This window comes from Equus przewalskii, chromosome 16 (assembly GCF_037783145.1).
Source record: "Equus przewalskii isolate Varuska chromosome 16, EquPr2, whole genome shotgun sequence".
Classification (NCBI taxonomy): domain Eukaryota; kingdom Metazoa; phylum Chordata; class Mammalia; order Perissodactyla; family Equidae; genus Equus; species Equus przewalskii.
The window spans coordinates 35494646-35517433 of NC_091846.1; the positions used below are offsets into that span (position 1 = coordinate 35494646).

Consider the following 22788-nt stretch of genomic DNA (forward strand, 5'->3'; position numbering starts at 1 on the left):
CAGTAGGAGCAGCCTGTCACAGCACTTAGGTTCCCAGCTGTGGGGACCTGGAATTGGCCACCCCAAGATATGTCTCTTTGGCATGAGGATTATTTGAGGCTGATTGCTTTTGATAAACTGGAACAGGGAAGGAGGCTCTGAGGAATGGAACTCGCCCTTTGTTGGGACACGTTTACATTTGTAAGGTAAATCTCTATCTGTAAAAGGTGCCTCCCTCTCTGTACCAGGAAGAAGAAAGGAGATGACTTTCTCTCTCTAAAAACTCTTAATCAATCCCAAAGGCAAGGACATAAAATCTGCATTTTATTGTGCTTCTCTGGTAACCTCCTGTAACTGACTTCCCTCCCCTTCCCAACGTTGGCATCTCCTTAAAGATTAAGCATCTTTCTTTAGGCTGGGAACCGATTGCGGGGCTCATCTGTGACACCCCCCCCCCCCCCCCCCGCCCAGCCCGAGGCAACACACCTGCCAGCCCGCTGCGTTCACTGGGACAGCAGACCTATCTGTGGTTTCCATCGAGTTCTGTGCTGACAGAGTGGCCTCGTGACTATTGTAAAAGGGACATTTCAATCACATGTGAAACACCCTGTTTGCGGGTATATAACCACTATGTGCACCCCACTTCTTCGGTGCCCTTTCTTCCTTCGGGAAGAAAGGCCCCGGGCCATGGTTCCTCATAAAGCTTTGTTTAATTTTCTCTTGCTATTCTGTCTCATGTGAATTTAATTCGTTCTCCATCCAGGAGAACCCCCATTTGGGAAGAGGAAATGTCTTCCTCCCCTACACAGCTAAGGGGCTGATTCGAGTCCAGGGTCTCACCCATTAACTGCCTGAGACGGAGTATGATGCATTCTCACCACTGTGCTGCTAGCAAGAATCCAGTCCTTTACCATATATCCCATTGTACTCTTCTCACCTGCTTATACATTTTGTCTCTACTAAACCATGAGCTCCTTGAAGTACTACAGACCTAGTTCACAATAACCTCCCCAAGTTTCTTGCACATAGAAGAATGGATTACTGTAGCCTACAATCAATGCCTGCATTGACACTCACAGGTCACGTCTTGCCACATCCAGAGGTCTGACGGAATCTGGTAGACAGGTGCCCTCCTCCCTTGTCCCCAAGCTCTTCACCCTACATCATCCTCTTTGGTTTTTTTGTCACAATTGTTTGTCGTGAGAAATACACAAAAGCACAAAAAACTAAAAGTCAGTCATAATTCCACAACTCCTTTTTAAGTATACAAGGAAATGAAGGTCTTGCCTCAGTCCTCCAACACTAGCCAGATGTGCCCATTGGGAATGTTTGTAAAAGTATGGGGAGAATCCGTCAAGAATTTTCCTTTAAATGGGTAGATAACACATAGACAACAATCCATTCACATTTACATGTATGTACTCAGACACCAACTTTCTTTAAACAACAATTGGTTGGTACCATCCATATGCTCCTGTATCATTTCTTTTATATCAGCTAATTTTCCAAATCACATCTAACGCATTGATTTTAATGGCTATATTATCCATCACCACATGAATGTGCTATAAATTACTTAATCATTTCTCTATTGATGCATATTTTGGTTGTTTTAAATTTCTTGACATCTTACACAGTGCTGCAAATAACAGTCTTATATGTAGATCTTTATACTTTCAAGCTATTATTATAAAAATAGATTCAAAACAGTGGGATTGTTAGATTAGTAGGGTATACAAATTTTTTATTTTAATAGATATTGCCAAATTATATTCCAAAAAGATTGTATTGCTATATATCTCTACACACTCACCAAACACTGTCAGCAATCTTTTTTAGCTTTTCTATCTTGACAGATAAAAAATGCTCTCCATACCTATCTTAATTTACATATTGAGATTGAACATCTTTTCAAATGGATAGTCACCATTTTATTTCTTCTTGGGTAAATTGCCTATTCATATTAAGTGAAATTTTTTGTATTGGGTTATTCATCTTTTTCCTAATGATTTGTAGGTGTTCTTTACACATTAGAGTATTTTCTTCCAGTTTTTCATCTCTTCTAACTTTATGTTTACTCCCTCTTTCTGCCCCTCACCACCCATATAGAAGTTTTTATTATGTTAACAAATTTACCTATCCTTTCCTTTAAAATTTCTGGAATTAAACTTGCTTAAAAACATTCTCTCACGTCAAGATTATTTTAGTAATATCACCTGAGAATGACATTCTACATTTCATATAACTTATCCAGCCTAGTAAGGAAGAGTGAATTTTTCTTGCTGAAAAGACAAGTCCAATATTAAAACTTCACTCTTAAATTCCTCCCCTTCCTCAGTGTGGCCCTCACTCCGACGATAAGGAAATCTACAGTGCTGAACAAGGCTGTGTATCTTCATTACTTTCTCACCTGGTCCTTCAATTCCACCATCCCTAATCAGTGGGTATCCTCCAGCACCATTAGGGCTGAAGAGAATGGGAAGGAAACAAAGGTAAAATGCTAAAAACTGCTGTAATCAGGCATCAGTTGTACTCCGGGGCCACTGTTCTCCACATGTGGCTGATATGCAAATGCTGCCTCCTTCTTCTGTGGGATGCTTATGTGGGTGACTCAGACACTCCTTTGCTGAGACTTAGCAGTCCACCCTACACAGACTCTGTTAGGGTCATTGCACATGCAGGTGGTCCCCTTGAACAAAATTCCTTCCAATACAACTCAAAGGCAACTCCTTTCTGAGAGGTCCACATCTGGTCAATGTTTTGGTGCAAATCCAACTTGTTCCAACAATACCCCTAAATCCTTTCTGCTTGCTCTACCACCAAAGTAGCTCACATAATCTCTTGCCTTTAGAGCCTACAATTTGCAAATAAAGTCAGTTTCCAAACCCCATGTCCCCACGTTGCAAGGGATACAGTCAATCTCTGAGTGGTTCTCCCAAATTTTCACTCATTTGGCTCTACTCCCTCAAAAGGTGTCAGAGAGAATGCCATAGCACTCTGACACCTCTCTCTCCAAAGAAAGCTTCTCTATCAATCTTCCATTTTTTAAATATTTGTGAACCTATTCTTATACAGCCTGGAAGTGAATGACAAGCTAAGGGTAGTACAATCAGTTTCACAATCTCTTTTCATGCCCACATTGTTCTGGCACCTGCTATCCTTAGCCTTTGGGCTTCTGCCAAAACTCTGACACAATAGGAAAAGTCACATTTAATGCTTCTGCTATAGAAACCTTAGTTTTACTGTTATAATAATTTCTTTTAGGCTTTTTTCAAAATCAAAATAGCCTCAATATTTTAGCTGAATGCCTCATCTTGAGTTGGTAGGATTTTTTATTTCCTTCTTTATGATGTCTTATATTTTCTAAAGTTTCTGTAACAATGCGTTATTTTTGAAATAAGAAAAAAAGATTATTGAATTGTTATATTTTAAATACCTTTATTGAGAGCACTCCCCACTAGCCACATTCTTAACTTGGATTTTGTATTGATTTTAAATAAGCATTCCACAAAAGTAATTACTTAACGCCATTCTATTCATTCATTTTTATTTTGCATTAAGATGCTATTTGAATTCTGATCATCTCAGAAGAAAAGCATTCGTTCTATAGAACTTTTAATGTGAAAAGTATTTAGAAATCATATATCTATTTCACTGAAGAACAGACAAAGCAATAAGATAGTAAGAAATTATTCCATTTCAGTTGTAGACCACCTCATTAAGTGATACTCTATCTTTTTAAGTTGTATCTTTGATTTTAATAATTTTAAATTTGAGCATCTGAATAAATGAATGACACTTGGACTGTTACTTGATTACTAAACAAGTTGATCTTAGAATTTCTAATCATTTTGATTAAACAGCCTTTGTGTCCTAAGAAAATTCTCAAAAATTACAGGAGGAAATGTATCAAGATCATGAGCTATAAAATCAAAATACTTAGTGAGAAAATGAGACCGCCAGTTCCTGTCACACTCTCCTTTAAAAGGGAACCAGGCAAGGAGTGACCCTCAGGGAGAGATACACTTTGTCAACTGTAAAATATCCCCAAATCTTAAATTACAACTAACTCAGGAAAAAGGCAAAATATAACTGAGCTTCCTATTAAATTGACCCAAGAGACTACACATGTGCACCACAATCAAGTGTAACATCAAGAAAAAATGAATTTAACTACCATAGAAAGTACGACCTCAGCAATTTCAGGGCACTCTAACAGTAGTGAGCATGTGTTATAGGAGGAAGTAGTCTGCAATGGCTACCTGTAGACACGTCCAGAGACTCACAGTTGTGCAGAGTCCCACTGAGAGTCCCCAGGAAAGGGGGTGCCAGACATATTAACCTAAGTATCTAGTTTGCACTGCCTTCATGGAGCTTTCAATCTATCACATTAATTCGATGGATACCTACCTAAAGTATGAGAAGAGTAAAGATAGGAAAAGCATATGATACTATGGGCACACACCCTGTTATATTCATAGTGGATCATCCAACAAACCAAGCAAGCAACTCTCTATCATTTGGCTGCCTATATAGACTAGTCTACAAAGAGACAAAACAAGAATTTTCTCCTTAATAATATTTCTGATTATGAATTATTAAAGTGACATCTGGAATTTTATACATCAGCCCCTAGTAGCTTAGATTCGATACCTGCTCACAAAATGCACACTGAGTCTTAGCATGTTGACCAATCCAGGTTATGAGGCTTCAAGATCCCTATCACAAGTGGATTATCATGAATCACAAAGACAATATTGTCTTAAAGGGATCTGTCTTGTCCAGATGACACATGACCTCGATGTATGTTTTTGTCTTTTTCCTCCAAGTGCAATACATAAAGGCAGAGCGAGGACACGTCGCATCTTACTCAGGGCCCTTGAGCACTAATCCAACAGGCAAAGAAGGTGGCAATGCTGAAGTGAAAACAGCAAATTCAAACTAAGTCCTTAGTTAAATGTGGCTAAATGGAGGATGGGAGCTGGTTAGCTGGTATAAGAATAAAAGAACGAGCACAGGCAAGTGGAGAAGATGGACGTCGACATGAACTTTGAGGAACTGCAATGGTTACTGCACATTTGTGCTCCCAGAACATTCCTGAACTGGTATGATAGATTCAGTTAAAAGATACAAAACAGAATGGGTAATTTAAAATATAAAGGACATTTAAAATTGGGAGTCAGGACTATAATTTCTAGAAAAAAACTAATAAAAGAAATTTTTAAAGTTAAAAATTTATCTTTAAAAAGACACCAAGTGGCAGGTCTGGTGGTGTAGCAGTTAAGTTCACATGCTCCACTTCGGTGGCCCAGGGTTCACAGGTTCGGATCCTGGGGGTGGACTTTCACACCGCTCATCAAGCCATGCTGTGTTGGCATCCCACATACAAAATAGAGGAAGACTGGCACTGATGTTGGCTCAGCAACAGTCTTCCTCAAGCAAAAAGAGGAAGATTGGCAACAGATGTTAGCTCAGAGCCAATCTTTTCCTCACCAAAAAAAAAAAACAGAGAGAGAGACACCAAGCCAAGAATGTTTTATAGTTCTTGAAAATAACAAGTCAGCAGTAACTTGTACATTGTGTAAAAATATTTGAGTAGAAAAATAAAGGCATGTTTATCAATTTATGTCACGAATCTAGCATAACTAAAATGCGATTAAAACAAAAGAAATCAATTTCATTTGTGAATATGAGGCAAAATTTAAGTGAAATATTAATACTTCAACTTATTTATAATGTCAATTCATATATATTAGAAATAAAATATACATTAATTTATGTTATACATTAAATGAATATAACAAATATGAGGTACTAGCACAAAGGACACGTTTATGACAAACATTTATGGGCTTAGTGGCATATATGATCAACTTCTTTTAAATTGAAGGGGTGAGTGATCTATAATTTTTGGATAATACTGACCTAAAATATACGAATTAAGCCAGAAGCTTCTGCTAACTGTCTAGACATACCATGGAAAGAACCTCTATGAATGAAGCCAAGACACAATAAAGCAGTGCTAAGAGACATAGAAAGACTGGGTCCTTAGGTCATCTGAGAACCTAGATCCAGGACCGCCTGGAGCCAGTACACCCAGGGCTACTCAGATAAACAAGCCAATAAGCTCCTGTTTTCCTTTGAGTCAATTTGAGATGAGTCAGTCATTTCTAACAGATGGTAGTAACAGTTAAGTAGGGGAAAAAATAAAACAAGTTACAGAAAATTCTATTTTTATGACCCCATTGAAGAGAGAAAGGGAAGAAAATCATCAAGTTCATCAAAGTGAGACTTCTTTAAGGTGCTGGAGACAGATATGCAACGTCAGGCTTTCCATTATTCTGTAACACACACAGTCATGCACCGCACATTTCAGTCAACAACGGATCGCATATATGACAGTGGTCCCATAAGATTAGCATCATATAGCCTAGGTGTGTATTAGACTAAATCATCTAGGTTTGTGTAAGTACACTCTATGATGTACACACAATTACAAAATGACCTAATGATGTGTTTCTCACAAGGTATCCCTGTCATTAAGTAATGCATGTCTGTAGTGATGCCGAAAGCATGTTGTAGGCTACACACAGTTACTCCCAAGAATTCAATTCTGTGAATACCAAGAGTTGAGTTTTTGTACCCCAAACTGTTTATGAACTGTGATATTATCTGTTATTGTTAATGTAATCATATGAGAATGAAAAGAGCTGTTTCTATGATAAATTAATGCTTAGAAAAGAGTAACACAAGTTGCTTAAAAAAATTTCGATCAGGTATGGGCAAGATAACTGACGAGATCACACTGTAAAAAATCATACAAATCTCTTTGAAGGCTGAACTTAGACTTCTTGACAAGTGTAAATTCTTGGTCAAAAAATGGTAATCACAGATGATGCTTCATGGATATGCTTTAGGTAGGACAAACCACAGTAGGAGCCACTCCGACTCAAAGAAAAAGGCTTCGCTCTATATCCTAAGATTGGCATGTGAATATATAATTTTATGTTTTAAGTAGAAAAAAGTACTATATGCTTTATAATGCCCAATTTGAATAATTTTTATTCAACTATTTGTTCCAGTATGAATCAGATTTAAGAACGCCTCAGCTGTTGCATTCATTCACCCAGTCCCATTTTACGCTGTTCTTTAAACTTTGATAAGACAAATTTAAGAGACTTAAGCTGTCAAGTTAACTTGAGACTTTAATCATTGCCCTACTTCCTATTTCATAAGTTTCCACATGAAACTCCTAAGTTTTATTGTTTATTAAATTAAGTCTGAAAAGGGATAATGAATTTTCTGAAATCACAAAGGTAGAAGTAACATAGCTGGATTCTTAATTTCAAAAACAAAAAGCATAGTCTGTTGTGATAATTAAAATAAGCTTTTATAAAATATTGTAGAACACAGTGTTAATTCACACCATCTAGAAAAAAACAATGTATTCCTTGTTCCTATTTCAAGTCATTAGTTTCTATACTTCAAGTAATATTTCAGTAATTTTCTTAGTATTTGAAAACAGTATCTAAATACAATTACTCACCATTTTTGTACTTCACCACTAGATATATAATAAAGTCCTAATGTCCATAACATTTTGCAATGTGTTACAGAAATTGATGAGTTTAATTACTTAATGTGCACGGATCAATCTGAAATAAATTGAAAATGAACACACCATACACTCTACTTAATCTTGTTACACTCTTGTTTCAGAATTCACTTTCTAATTTGCAACCCAGTAGGTTATATTTTAAAATAATAAATAGAAAACTTTCTTTTACATTTCAGCAGTTTAAAGCCAAAACAAGTAAAGGTAGGTAGAGTTCTACGAGTCAAAAGGTCTGACCTCAAGGGAAAAAAGAGATCCCTTGCTTTTATCATCTAAGCCAACTCACTGGCTTGTTTGTTCCATTTCTTTTTTTTTTTTTCCTTAAAAATTGGGATGAAATAACATTATACTTCCTGTCTATAGAAAAGTTTTTAAATGAATTATAGGCACAAAAGACAAATTGGTAGACAAATGAAATAATAAAGGAAATAATCATTCACTGTCAATTCTAATTGGTTAAGGATGGCAAGGAACTACATACTTCAGATGACTCATACATTTTTCATTCTAAGTAATATAGGCATCCGCATAAGGGGGTCACACATCACTTTTCACATTGCTAAATCATCTTAAAACACAAGGTGATAGAAACTCTCAGATGCCTATGAACTCCATTTACATGGAGTACATCACCATAATTTTTTTAAATGCATTCATATTCAAATCTGAGAAATATGATTCTGAGCTCATCAGCCCTGTTTAATTGCACCAACATCTGCAATCAATTTAAATTCTTCAAGATAGTCTTTCACAGCGCTTGAAGTGATTTCATGCTGCGATAGATTTAACACACTCACTAATTTATAGACACACACAAGCAGATGAGACCTATTTTTCCAGGGGTGGGGTAAAGTACTGAAGGGCAGTCTGAATTTTCCAACTATCAATGGGATATAAAAAAGGATGCATTTTGCATAACTTATTGAAATTATATGAGAAGATGATAGCTCTGCACAAACATGATATAGAAATTAAGACTAAAACTACTGTTTTATTTAAATCTATTTGTAGGTCACGGACCTTTAAGAGGTTTGATGAAAGTTTATGGGTGACACAAATAGCAAAATTGAGAGTTATCATTTAAAGTTACATAGAAAAAATGTCATTCATTAATATATCATCATTTTCTCCCCCTGAAAGTCAAAGGGAGTGGGGCATGAGGGGACAAGCGAGAGGAAGAATGCTAATAACCCAGAATTGTTTTTTAACCAAAGACATAAACTGGCATAGAATAAAGAAAAGAACATGAGATGCAAAATCAGAAGACCAGAGAATCTGGGCAGTTGGCAGCAGCAGTATAGTTTTTGCAACTCCCCGGATACCTACAGAAAAAGAAACAAAACAACTAAATAGCAAAAATAAAAACCGAACAATATTGAGCAACAAGGTATCTCCATGATCCTCAAAATACAAAGAGTTGGAGACAAACCACTAACACCCACAAGATCTGCACAGTATCAACATCTGTGTGGGAAGAAGCAGAGAAAGCAACAAGATGTCTGATCAACATGAAAACAAGAGAACCCCCAAAATAGCCCAGAGGTATTCATTAGAGATCACAGTAGACCAATATGAGGACAGCAGCTGAAACTGAGTGGTTTAGCCTGCCCCAATTGTGGGCGAGTGCAAGGAGCAGGAAAGATCCGAGAAACTGGAGCTAGTCTATGTTCTATGAACTCCCAATACCGAGCTGCCAGAGCTCCCTCCCAGGACACAAACACACACTGAGGAGAAAGTGCTGGGAGTGAAATCAAGATTGAGCAGAACATTCCTACAGAGGATGAAAGGATACCACAAAAACAAACCCACAACATAGGTCAAACTGTCACTTGCAATTTCAAAATGAGCTAAGAGATATTAAGAAAATATACAAGTCATGACAAGAAACACTTAAGGCAGAATTAGAAAAACTTAAAAATGAAATGAGAGAATTCAGGGGAAAACAGGGAAATTAAGGGGCCGGCCTGGTAGCATAGTAGTTAAGTTCACGCACTCTGCTTCAGCGGCATGGGGTTCATGGGTTCTGATCCCAGGTATGGACCTACACACCGCTCATTAAGCCACAATATGGCAGCATCCCACATACAAAATAGAGGAAGGCCAGGATAGATGTTAGCTCAGCAACAATCTTCCTCAAGCAAAAAGAGGCAGATTGGCAACAGATGTTAGCTCAGGCTTAATCTTCCTCACCAGGAGGGAAAAAAAAAATTCAGAAATGAAGACTAAACTAGAAGGAATATAAGAAGAGGAAAACATAATAAATCATGTCATAAGAGATTCAGAAATGAAATAAATGAAATTTTAAAAATCAAAAAGAAATAGAGAATAAGATAAAAAGGATTTGGAAAAAGTGGCATTTTGAAGATATACAAAATCCAACATACCGATAATAGGATCCCTGAAGAAGAAAACCAAAGCAAGTATATAATGAGAGAGTGTAGTGAATATTTTATAATCCCAACTCAGACTCTGGATAAAAAGAGCTAGTAACCTATAAGGAATAAAAATTAGCTATCAGCAGACCTTTTGACAGAAATGCTGTCATGTTTTATGCTAGAAGAAAATGACAATTTAAGATCCTAAGGGAAAAAAATTTGTGAGCCAAAGAGTTTATATCCAGTAAAACTGACTAAACAATAAAGGGCATATACTGTTATCAACATGCAAAACTCGGGGAATTTTATTTCCATGAGCCCTTCAGAGGACTCTACTTAAGAACCAACCAGACAAAATGACTAGAGAAACGTCAACATAAGGACAGGTAGTGAACATTAAAATACAGTTAGAAAAACAGAAGAATAAACAGTTATTCACAGATGTAAAGACTAAATGAGAAGCAGAAAGAAACAAGTATAAAATGTACTAACTATATGCTCAATGTAGATGTAGCACAACAACAAACACAACAGCGAGGCGGATGGCATATGCAAAAGACATTTTTTAAATACTCACACATACTTTTTTCTTTTGCTTTTCCCTCCACTGAAAAGGCCTACAAACAGTGATTAACCCACTAGCAATACGCATTCTTGACCCCCAGAATGTTCTTGAAATACCATTTCTCACTAAAGGAAATGACTGATTTCAGGTCTAGTGTGGGAAAAGAGAGGCGCCTGTATCCTCTTATCTTACCAGTAGGTGTGAAACAATCCAAAACTACTAGGCCATGCCAAATGACTAGGAGCCAACGGGACAAGGTCCCACTGGTCAAAGATGGGACAATTTGAGCTTCACTAAGACTGATAATTGTGATGCATAAATTCTTGACATTAAAAATAATTGGTCACCTTCAGAGGATGACAGGGAACCCATTCAGCATCCTGAAAACTGGTAAATACAGAATCAAGCATTTATCCTAAATTTCCTGTATCACAAGTCAATCAGTATTTGAGAGGAAATGTCTCTCTATAAACGCATTCCAACCAATAAACGGAAATGAAATTATAGAACTTTAATTATAAACCAGACATGAAGTACCTCCTAATAACAGAACAGAACACTTCCTATGTTCCTGCCAAAGGGATCAAACCTGAGTCTGACAAAGCCTCTGGATCTAGCTGCCACTTGGCAGGAAATACAAAGGAAAGAGAAACGTGAACTTCACCATGAGTGTGCTGTCGGCCATATCCAGACTGTCCCAGAGAAAATCAATAGATGGGGAACCTGAGGATTAAAAAACTTTTAAAGATATTCCAAATTTTATAAGCAAGATAAACTATGGTGTCTGGTGATGTGCTTTGGGTAATAAAACTAAGAAACTCGAGGAAGGGATTCCTACAAAAGTCAAGGTAGTGATTACTTTTAGGGACAAAAGGGAGGTTTTCTAGGGTGGCTGGCAAGGTCCTGCATGAATCTGAGTGTTCTTAGGATAACATTAAGCTACAGATTTGTTTTTCAATATTTTCTGTAACTTTTACTTTATAATAAAAATGTTTTTAAAACAATCAGAAACCCTGGTTTCTAGGTCTAGCTGCAGCACTAACTTGGGGATGTCACATGCTCCCCAGGTCTTTCCTCACTTGTAAAATGTAGAGATGCTCTAAGATATATTCCAGACCTAATGTAAATGAAAAACAATTCAATAACTACGAAACCGTATACTAAATGAGAGTATAACAAAGTCATCCTTAACAACAGTGCTAGAAAATTATTTTATGTCACCAAAACAGTGAAATACAGCTTTCCCAAGAAAAAAGCTACCAAAACAATCTAGTGTAACAGTAAAAACATTCAAGGAGCAGTCAGAACGTTAAGATTGTCTGAATTTACTTTTGGACTATTCTGTTTTCACATCTCAATAAATCCCAAGGACAGAATGCCCAGTTTACTAAAACTACCCTGGAAATCTATCCTTTCTGATATTGAAAGGATTTGAAATAATTCTGTATTACATTGAGGGTAAGAAGCTACACCAACCATTCCTATTTTCTTGGGGGTGGGGAGAAACCATTATACGGCACCAGTTAAGAAATGGTAATAAGTCAGGGAAGCATGAAATTAGGAATGAATGCCTTTTGCACATCAAGATGATAAACCCATTACGGATTTCTTTTTTTAAGTATACAGAATTTTTTCTATTTAGGAATAAGTAAGAACTGAAAGGATGTCCTCTTAAGTCCAAACTAAATTAAGAGGCGTTTAAGTTTACTGCCACCAACTAGGGAGGTTGAAGTTTTAAAACCAGGCATACTCTTCTCCTTGCTAATACATATTCTTTTGGCATGTTTTTCCAAAATGGACTAGGTTCTTCTGTTACCACAGATAACCTTCCCCTTTGATGATTTCTACAGGTGGCCAAGTATCACAGGGAATCTAATTACAGTACGCCACTAGAACACTCATTTTGACTTTATGTGCATGCAAACCAGCCTTGAAGCCACAGTGGCTTGCTAACAGTTTTACGAGTAAATGTTCACCATGCTTAGCCTTTAAATTCTATTGACTCCCAGTCTTTTGAAGCATTAACATCACTCTAAAAGACATGGAGTGATGAGGCTCACCTTGGACAGCCCAGGAGCTCTCATCCTTGACTGTACGCTGGAATCACAGAGAGAGCTTGACTAAATACTGATGCCTGGGTCCCATCTGCAGGAATCCTGATTTAATTGTTAAACGGTAGGGCCCAGATAGGGAAATTTTTAAAGTCCTCCAGCTGATTCTAATGGATATCAAGATTGAGAGCCATTGTTCCTGGCTACGTCTTTCCCCTCATTTCATCAATTATTTTTCCCCTTCATTCACTGAAAGACAATTGTACATACATAACACTTCTCAATTTTTCACTTATTCCTTCAGAACTGTTCCTTCTTTCAAAAGATTCATTGCATATGGATATTTTCTTATTTCCATGATAAGCACATGCCTCTTCTTTCTGGCACTTTCAAAGTTTTCATTACTTTTGCAATTATCAGACATGATAAGTTTAATTACATTCATGAAAATCTAAAAAGCAAGCATGAGCATAGCAAAATATCTTAGACCAAGTAACAACTCAATAAGCAAGAAGAAAACAACCTCAGATGATCTCTAAGGCCACAAATGATGTAAGTGTCATTGACCATGTCATGTTCTAAAATTCTAACAAATTTTCTAGTAAATAATGTTTCTGTATCTGGTGAGTCTTTTTAAAAAGTACTGTAAGAAAAGGTATCTTAACTATAAGGTTTAACACCAAAATTACACAATTCTACTTTGAACCTAATACAATTTCTTCCTTCAAAAAGAAGAAGAAAAGATGAGTTTTCTTCATTATCACATCCTGCCTAAACAAAAACACAACGCAGTAATAGCAGAGAACATTAAATGCCACTGGTGCTGCCCAGAAATAACACATAAGGAAGCTGGATGAATCTGAGCTGTTGGAAGATAATTTTAATTGTATATAAATAAAACCTGTCTTATATAGGCACAAATGGAAATTAAAGAGCCAGATAGATTATTAGGAAATACTCTTAACAAGAAATTGGTTCATTGCCCTGAGGTGCTGAAATTTTCTCCTAGTCAGCAAGCGAGACCTGGAGGCAAACAAGCAAAGTATCACAAGCAAGGGCATTGTTGATAAATAAGTAAGTGTCTAATACCAAGCACCAGCCTCAAATTTTTACCAAGGTTTTGTGTAACGGGGGTGCTTTAATCAATCCCTAACCTGAAATATAAGCCAAAAAATAAACTAGGTTAACTATCAAGAATGTGTAAAACTATGTCTTGTTCATCTAACTTTTTAGTGGTTATAATATAAGCCTCTTAAATAACAACAACAAAAAGAGAAAATAAAAAGAACTTCATTTACCTGTATCTCACAATGCTTTCCAAAATTAACATGAAAAACTCAACTCTAAGAAAAATAGACATTGGAAGGTATGAAAAGGCCTTCACTGATATTACAATATTAACTAATCAATGCTAAAACAAATCAAATCTAGATTTTTCTACCTAGAGAAAATACACACAAATCTGAGCATATGACTTCTATTTTCTCCAAACAGTTTTTTCTGATCAAGATATGCCTTAAAGGATGATACTGTAGAAAACCATGTCCCCCACACTTGAGAACATCATGTCCTACTGAGCTGGAACAAGAGGTACCGTGATAACACCTTTCAAGTTGATTTTAAATGCTATATATACATACACATATTCACGAGAATCTATAATCCCTCACTTAAATGCATTCCACTTACACTCAGTCATTTCATCCCATTTAAAAAAAAACTTGTTACAGTCTTTCTATGTGCCTTTAAAACTGTGTTCTACAACACCTGTTATTTAACTTTCTTATGAAAGAAGACTAAGCAAGAACTACAGAAATACTTAAAGAAGGGTTCAAGGAGTGAAGCTAAACACTATCCAAACTTTTCTAATAAATGCACTACTTGACTGCAGTCCAGATTGACTAGGAAAGAAAAAAAGTCAAAGGAAGCTAATAAACTTCCAAGAGCACTTATAAAAGAGGAATTCTGCTTTAGTCCCTGGGAAAAGAAATCAAAAAGGAAGAAATCAAACAAACAGGAAATAAAGGATGGATGAGCTCATTAAGAAGCTTAGAAATGTGAGCTTGGGCCTTCCTTATTATAGATACCAGCCCACCTAAAAAGAGTGTGTTACTTGCAGCTGTGATATAAACTCCAATGATATATCGGGGGTACTGGGGTGGGGGGGGGGGGGCGTGCAGGAAGCCCACAAGAACTTTTTGGTTCCAAGCTAGTGCATTCATAAGGATCTAGAAGTATAAATTTTGAAGAGAAATTTTTAAAGCATTTTATCCACACCTAATGGCACGGCCCAAAAAGACTACACGCTGACAGGGAGCAGCCTGGTTGTAACCTGTCTGGAAGGAAACTGCCTGGAAAGTCTCATCATCTCAATATACAAAAATAAATTGGGAGAAAAAGAAAAAGATGACAACTCCAAAAGCACTGATGAGCAAATGCTTGTCTCTACGGCTCCTGGAGACACAGTGAAGGCATTTTACATAGAACAAATTTTCCCTCAAAACTCTTTAAATTTCTCTCTCTCAGTCTCTCCCTGAAACTCCACCTCCCTACAAAGGCCCAGACATCTTTCTGGTCCTTTCCTGTCTCTCAAACTAGTTCTTGCTGGTTCTCCTCCTCACTCCCTCTCACCCTCCTCTGAGCCTCTTCTTCGGGGGCCGGGGGAGGCGGGGGGTTGTTTTCACTTTTTAGGATACAGGTTTTGGCCTCTCGAGTATCCATATTCTCCAGTTTTGTATTATCACAGATTACAGATGGAAAAGATAGAGTGAATATTTTATTTTTACTAATCCTTTGCATCAGAATGGGTAAAAATGTACCTTATTCATCTAAATCCTACTCTCTATAGGTATCTTTTTCAACACATTCTTTACCTAAGCATAAATTAATCCATGGCTGGCTTTCTGCTAACTCTGTCACGAGAGACTTTCATATTACCCAGACATAATACACTCAGAGATGGCTCAACCTGAATAAAACTAAAGCCCCCACAAGAAATAAACACCAACTTAAACACTGGTGTCACAGAAAAGGGGTATGATACACCCAAACCAAAAAGAAACCTTGGTGAAGGCAGCAACTCTATTAGGATATCTCCTTAAGCCTGGTTTGTCCGCTCAAAGCAGAAGAATCTTAATTACAAAAAGATCATCATTTAATGGTATCTGCAGGGGTGCTTTAAGAATTTTAAGGGAAGCAAAGGATTAAAAATAATTAAACCACAATAAAGAACAAGAACTACTCTCACAGTGAGATTAAGCATAATTAAATACATTTATATGGTAGTTTTGTATATTAAACCCTAGTTCCCTTCCATTTAGAAAATGGGGAAAATTCTTAAGCAATTACAGCTTAAAAGATCCTCTTTTCTGTTCCAGCATTTTCTTCTCCTTACATTGTTCAAGAACTGTGGATTCTCTTCCACTTGGACTATCATGTCACATCCTACTTTCAAGGTCCTTAGCACTAATTGCAGAATAGTCTTACCTTCCAGCTGGTAGTCAAACAAAAGTAAAGTCTGTATTACTCTTTTTGGAAGAAATTTTCTCCAATAAACCTTCCAAGTAATTTACCAAGGAATGGCCACCGAGCTTCATAGTACCTCTCTCAACTATGCTCTGAGTATACTTGGTGAGGGGAAGGTACCTCAACATGCTCCTTTGGATAGAATGAGTACTTTCCAGAGTGAATTAGAGATAAAGATCCCACATAGTAAAACTGTCTCTGGATGGTATATTAGGATGCTTACAGCAGCAAAGCAAAAACCCAACTTGAAGCAGCTTAAGAACATGCATCACCTCACATAACAGACACGTCTAGAGGCAGGACTGTGTCAGGCCAGAGCAGCAGCTCAATGATGTCGGCACCAAGCATCCCCCATCCTCTCACAACCACGTCGAACGGCAGAAAACACTGGCTTTCCTTCTCTGGAGCCCTTTATGGGGTTGGGGGGACCACCTTTCTCAGAAGCCCCCAGCAGACCTGCCCATCAGATGGTACTGGCTAAACCTGGATCATATATCCTTAGGAAGTTAGGAAAATGTGAGTCTGGCATTTTTAGTCTCTAAATATACTTGGCTTAATAAGATTTTAATAATCTTTCCTAACTGAAGAAATTCAGTTTTACTATTTTGCTACCCAAACTGAAATTTACTAAGGTCTTGGAAATAACCTAGTTTGACTGGTGGTTTGGTTTGGTTTTTTCCTATTCTAAAACCAACCTTAGCTACTTCAGGGCTAGTTAGAGGGTTAACATTTCTAAAGTATTTTCAAGTCATCACTTGCAGGTATCACTACCACTTTCCAAAAAATAATATTAATGCTTACCCACAAAAGAGAATCTCAAAGCAAATTCTAAGGCTAAAATGATAGAAGTGTATCTGACACAAACTCCCCACATTCTCTCTAAGACAACCTATCTATGAATTTTGATTGTTTTTCTCAGAGAAACTACTTCAGTACTCATTAACCTCAATACACTGGCTTGACAAAGTCTGAACCCAAGAGTTAAAATGTGTTTCTACTTTCAGAGCAAAAATAGATGACTGGTCAGCTTGAACTTTCTACAGTGTTAACCATCTGCCAAATTATTCAGAAGTCTCCTAGGAAAAGCCATGATCCTCCACACACTAATTAAATGAATCAACGCTTTACTCATACTTTAGATAACTCATCTATTTCAATCCTGATAATCTAATTATCTTATTCTGGTAAATAAATTCCAACCTTACTCCAAAATGATTAGAGGATTAACATTTAAAAATCAGTGAACGCAAACTGAAATAGACCCACTATAATGAAGTTCAAAATGGTTTGTTCTTCTATTAAAAAGCCTCTTTATTATCTCAAAATTAAGAATTAAAATGCAGTATTATGCCAAGGTTTTCTAAACCAATTCTAACTAACATAGTATCTCTTACAATTATAGTAAGTGAATTCATGCTTATTGGATTTAAAAGTCTCTCACAGGGCCGACTTCCCTGATGACTCGATATAAAACAGTTCTACCAGCCCCACTCCCCCCGGTTTGTTATTCCACATCACATTTCACCTCCCTTTACACAGTCTGTTCCTCTTACTTGTGTACTATCCTATTCTATAGGACAGTGACAGACTCTCCTGGGGCTCCATGTCCAGGGCCTAACATAGTGCCTGACATAGAGGTATTTCATAAATGTGTTGAGTGAACAAATGAATGTCTAAGAAATTTAGACTCACAAATAATAAATTAGTATTTTTACTGAAATATATTTACTCATATTTTTAATCATGGTATAATGATTTCAACAGCAACAACAAAAAAAAATCACAAAGAAAAACAAAAAGCAATTACTACTACCATCTCTGCTACCACAAGAGGCGGCCATTGGTTATAAAAATATCTGTTACGTTTTAATCATGGCATAGACAATTTAATTCTAATAACAAACCTATGAGGCAGGTATTAGTCACATCTTATGGATGAGGAAACTGAGGATCAGAGAGGTAAAATAAGATGCCCAAGACCAAACAGAGGATAAATAAATCGATCCAAAACGCAAACTCCGCAAACTCCGACTCATAGACCCCTAATGCTAATTTGTGATATCTGAGTATCATTAAGGGACAAAAGCAATTCCTATCACAACAGCAGGATACAGAGCATATTAACATAAAGAGCTGGAAAAAGCACAGTACTCAGTCATTTCTACAGCTGAACATCAGGCTGCCAAAACATGAGACACGTTTAAAAATTAAACATCATTTGAATCTTTCTTCCAAAAGAAATACCTCAGAGTCACTGAGTGGTCTAGTAGATAAATGGAGTTAAAGTATAAATAACTTATATTCTTGTAACCTGGTCTTAGGTTAAAGTATCTGGTGAAAACTATGAGGTGTTAAGCTATTTTTCTCTAGTTCAATTCTATTTTAAATTCAGTCAACATCATCTTCTACTGTCTTTCTGCCAATCGCTTGTTCATTAGCTTCCATTTTACATTTTTCAACCAATCCATTTATTCACAATTTTTATATGACTGGTCAAGCTCATTTGTTGTTCCATGAAATAAATGTAATTGATTCTGTGTGCCAGGCGTGGTTTCTTAGACATTTAGTCATTACTTCCACCCACATATTTCATGTTTCCCTGGAAAACTGGCAGCCATGTGGAGGCTTAATGCTCCTCTCATATATCTACATTTATAATTTGTTACAAGATAATTTTATCCATAGGGAAACTCACATTAAAGATGTGCCTCTAAGCCACTATTATGTATTCTGATTTAGGTAGTTAGAGTAAAAGCACTCTCGCCTTTCTATAATACAAACATTATCCCAATTTATAAGTGACATTAGAAATCAATATCCATCTTAATTCACTAACAAGGAAAGATGTCTGAGAGCAAGTAGATCAACCAATGAGCATTTCTTAGCAATCTGGCTGAAAAAAAAGCAGTTTCAAAGTTTTAAGATGAGAAATATTTTGAAATTAAACAAAATTATAATATTTGTGCCTTTAATTACACATTCAAATGCCCTCTGATTACAGTTACCCACAAACTCAAGCGCTTCATTAGATAAATGCATTGTTTTCCATCCTACAACGTTTCAGACATATTTTTCAACTTGACAGTTTTACTTACTGTCTTGGAAGCAGTATTAATGTACTGCATCACCATTTCTTTTTTGATACTGAAGTCCTTTTCCCGCAATGGTGCCTTTTTATCTTCATTTAAATTCATATCTTCCTGGAAAACACAATTAAAAAGCCTCATTTTAGAATCTAAGTAGAGCAGCAATTCTACATACACTATGAATGGAAAATCAATAATTTGTGCGTAAAGCAGCATTAATTGTTTTGGAATGATTTACGTGTAGTTCTGCCTGGAGCAAAGAGAGAGAAAAGAGCTGGAGATACAGAGAAGAAAGTATTCTAGATCATTTTAACAAGTAAAAACCATTTACCAGAAAAAAAACTTTTTAAATTCACAGCAGGCTAGTAAAATTACATTCATATCACTATAGATAATTAGACAGTTGACAATTTCTGCCTTTCATAAGGTCACTAGGATTCACAATTTGAACTTATATGTATATAATATACATATATATACACACACACATTTTCTCCCCCCAACAGCTGCACCTGAAGCTATCCTGCCCCATTTCGAAAGAGCTGCTCCATGTATCATAAAAATTAAAAGGTAAACAAGCCAACCACTTCTGAGAATCTGATAGCTACAAGCACATATCAAATACCTAGTACTGGTCCCAGCAAAAGGTGACACATTCTATAGCTTTATCTCCAGTCTTGTCAAAAATATTCATTAACTAGTTAATTTATTCTTTGTTCTAAATCACATCAAAGTTACACCCACAAAAAGAGGTACTACCTAAACACCCGACATTTCTCACTAGCACCAATCAAAATAAGTTTAAGGAACTTGGATCCTGCTACAGGCCTAATTCTAACTAAAAATACAAGTCAAGCATAGCCACATAAATATGTGAATTGCTACCAGGATCTATTAATTAAGTTGTTTCAGAGGCTGTTCTGGCAAAAGAAAGAAGCCTAAGCTAAGACAAATGGCTGAAGGAGAAGGAGCTCAAATAAATTTCCTCCTGATCTTAGCCCTAGGTCATTTGTGATATGCAACGTAAAACACCTGAATGTATGTATAAAATCCATATCCCCTCAGAATCGGGTCCATAAAAATCAGGACTTGGGATCACCTATGGAGCCCAGCAGGTTAAATTTCTTCCAAGTTTTATAAGGGCGCTACAATTCATCAGACACTGTAGTTTATGTCTTTAGCTGACTCAGTTTTTGGCTACCAAACCCTTCAAGCACTTAAAAGTCAAAATTCCCTTCATTTCACCTTGATATAAATATTTAAGATCTTAGAAGTTGTTCCATTTGACATTCCAATAAAAGGCAGTAATTAGTAATGTCACTCTTGGCTCTTCTGGTTAGAAATATCCTATTATGGGAACAACGGTTTGTTTTGTTTCATTTTTCTAAGCCAGTGATTCTCGATAGGCTTTAACACCACTAAGGAAGGATTTTGGAACTGCCTTGAGGCATTTTGGTTGTCATGGTGACTGAGGTGATGCTACTAGCATTTACAGGGGAAAGGTGTGCTAGACGTTCTGCAACACCTGGGCTGGTCCTACGCAATGAGAAACTGTCCTGTGTACCACTGAGTGATGCACAAATCTTACAAAAGAGAGAGAGAATGATAATTCTCTAAGCCTAGACTCCAATTCAATGGAATTAGATGTAAAATGAAATGAATGTAAATTGTTACATATTAAATACTTTGTGTTGCCTGGTTTTAATATACATTGAATTCTCCAAGAATCTAATCATTTTGTAAATTATAATTACACTGTACTTTCTTTTCTTTTTTTAAGCTTTACCATCAGCTGTGCTCCATTTCTGAAATGTACATATCCAGGACAATACTGCTTGTGGTACGTAAATCACCAGAACAGCACACCTCTATCAACCTACTCTGTCACCTGCTGTACTCACAGTGGCATGAGGTGAAGAGTCAAGAATGTGACTTTATTGTACTTTCTTGAGTAGTCACAGCCAATTGTTTATATTGAAACACATACTGTTTTACTATGTAGTACAGAAAGACATTTTGTTGATATTTTTTAAATTATGAGTATAGATAGCTTATATTATCTATAAAGAATTTCACTGGAAGAAAGCAATGGACTGGTTAGGGAACAGTTGTTATAAAAGATGTGGGGCCCTAAGAGCACTAAGAACCTCTGTTTCAAATTATTCACTATACTTCTATTTTCTAATGGCCAAATATGACCCAATCTCTAACAAGCAAATTAAAATACTTAACAGATACAGAATATTAATAAAATCAGAAATCCCATTAGCCGTGGCTTAAATCAAAATAAAATTTCAAAGTGAACCGTCAAAAGAAAAAAAGACTACTGCTTTCTTTTTGGAAACACATCTTCAAGATGACATGAGCTCATACACAAAAATGGTGTATTTGGAATTAAGGAAGAGACCCAGAGTTCTCCCAACCTCTTTCCTCTGGTTTATCCCACCTCTCTCATCTAAATATGGCACTCAGCTTCATGACAAAAGTGTGATGACAGTCCCTGTTTAAAAACGAAAAGGAAATAAAGAAGAAATGACACTACCAAGAAGTTTGGAATCAACTGCATAATACCACAAATCTTCCAGGAGCACTCATCAGGCACGTAACTTCATCTAACATGCGGTCATTCCCTGTAGGTCCAGGAGGAAATGGCACTGGAAAGAGTAAGAAAAACTCTGCCCTTTACAAAAGGAAAAAGAGAAAGACGGGAGCAATGGAAAAAAAAATAGGTACGTACGTATATATGTAGGTATAAAGGGTGCAGTATTTTTAGAAGAGATTTCAAATCTCTATTATAAAGGGCTAAAAGAAGAAAACTGAGATGTTGGTACTGAACTTCTGGTGGTCACAAAGTCCTTGGAAAAAGTATTGGAAGCTTTTTCCTAGAAAGTGCACATCCATGTTTCAATTCCAGAGGAGTTAAGCTAAGCATCCTCCCTGGCTATCTAAGAAACTAGAGTTGGGGGGCCTCGGGGGAGCCAAGCATCTTCATTTAATAACCCCCTGCATTAAGAGAAAACCTTCAACATGAGAGTCTGAATATCACATAGGATAAGCTCCACATATTACAGAATAAAGGCTCACAGAAATGAAATCACTTTTCAGAGCTAGTTGGTTGTTAGCAACTCTAGAACTAGGGCCTAGACTCCCAGTCTAGGGCAATTTCCAGGAAATTATAATGGGTCCCTTGTGAGCAAGTCATCAATTCTCACGTTACTTAGTTTACATCTGCTTAAAATGATCATATTGCACCTCCATTGTTTTAGGTCAGGTTCCCTAGAGGCAGAGCCTGAGACAGGGATTCAGGTGCAGACTGGTGGAGAGATACTCCCAGGATAAGGGGAGTGAGAGAAGCAAGGCAGGACGGGGAAGAGACAACTGAAAAGGTGGCCTCGGCTGGATTCTCGCTTCAGCCTGAAATGCATTGCTGTCAGTAGCACCTGGAGGGAGAAGCCAGCATCCACACTGCCAAATCAGTCAGCCATTAGCTTCAGGACTCTAGTTCCCTGAGGCCAAATCTCTGGATGAGGGGGCAGCTGTGAGCCACTGGAGCTAACACTCATCACCTGGGGTGTGGGTGCACCAGCCTTGG

General features: G+C 36.9%; 1 protein-coding gene across 3 annotated transcripts in view; it reads right to left on the reverse strand.

The window, feature by feature from the left end:
• Positions 1–22788, reverse strand: part of DIAPH3 (diaphanous related formin 3) — a 484563-nt gene that overhangs the window by 391091 nt on the left and 70684 nt on the right. For all 3 annotated transcript variants that reach the window (XM_070578871.1, XM_070578869.1, XM_070578872.1), the window contains one exon: positions 19206–19310. In XM_070578871.1, coding sequence (XP_070434972.1) covers positions 19206–19310 — 105 coding nt within the window. The remainder of the gene's footprint in view (positions 1–19205; positions 19311–22788) is intronic.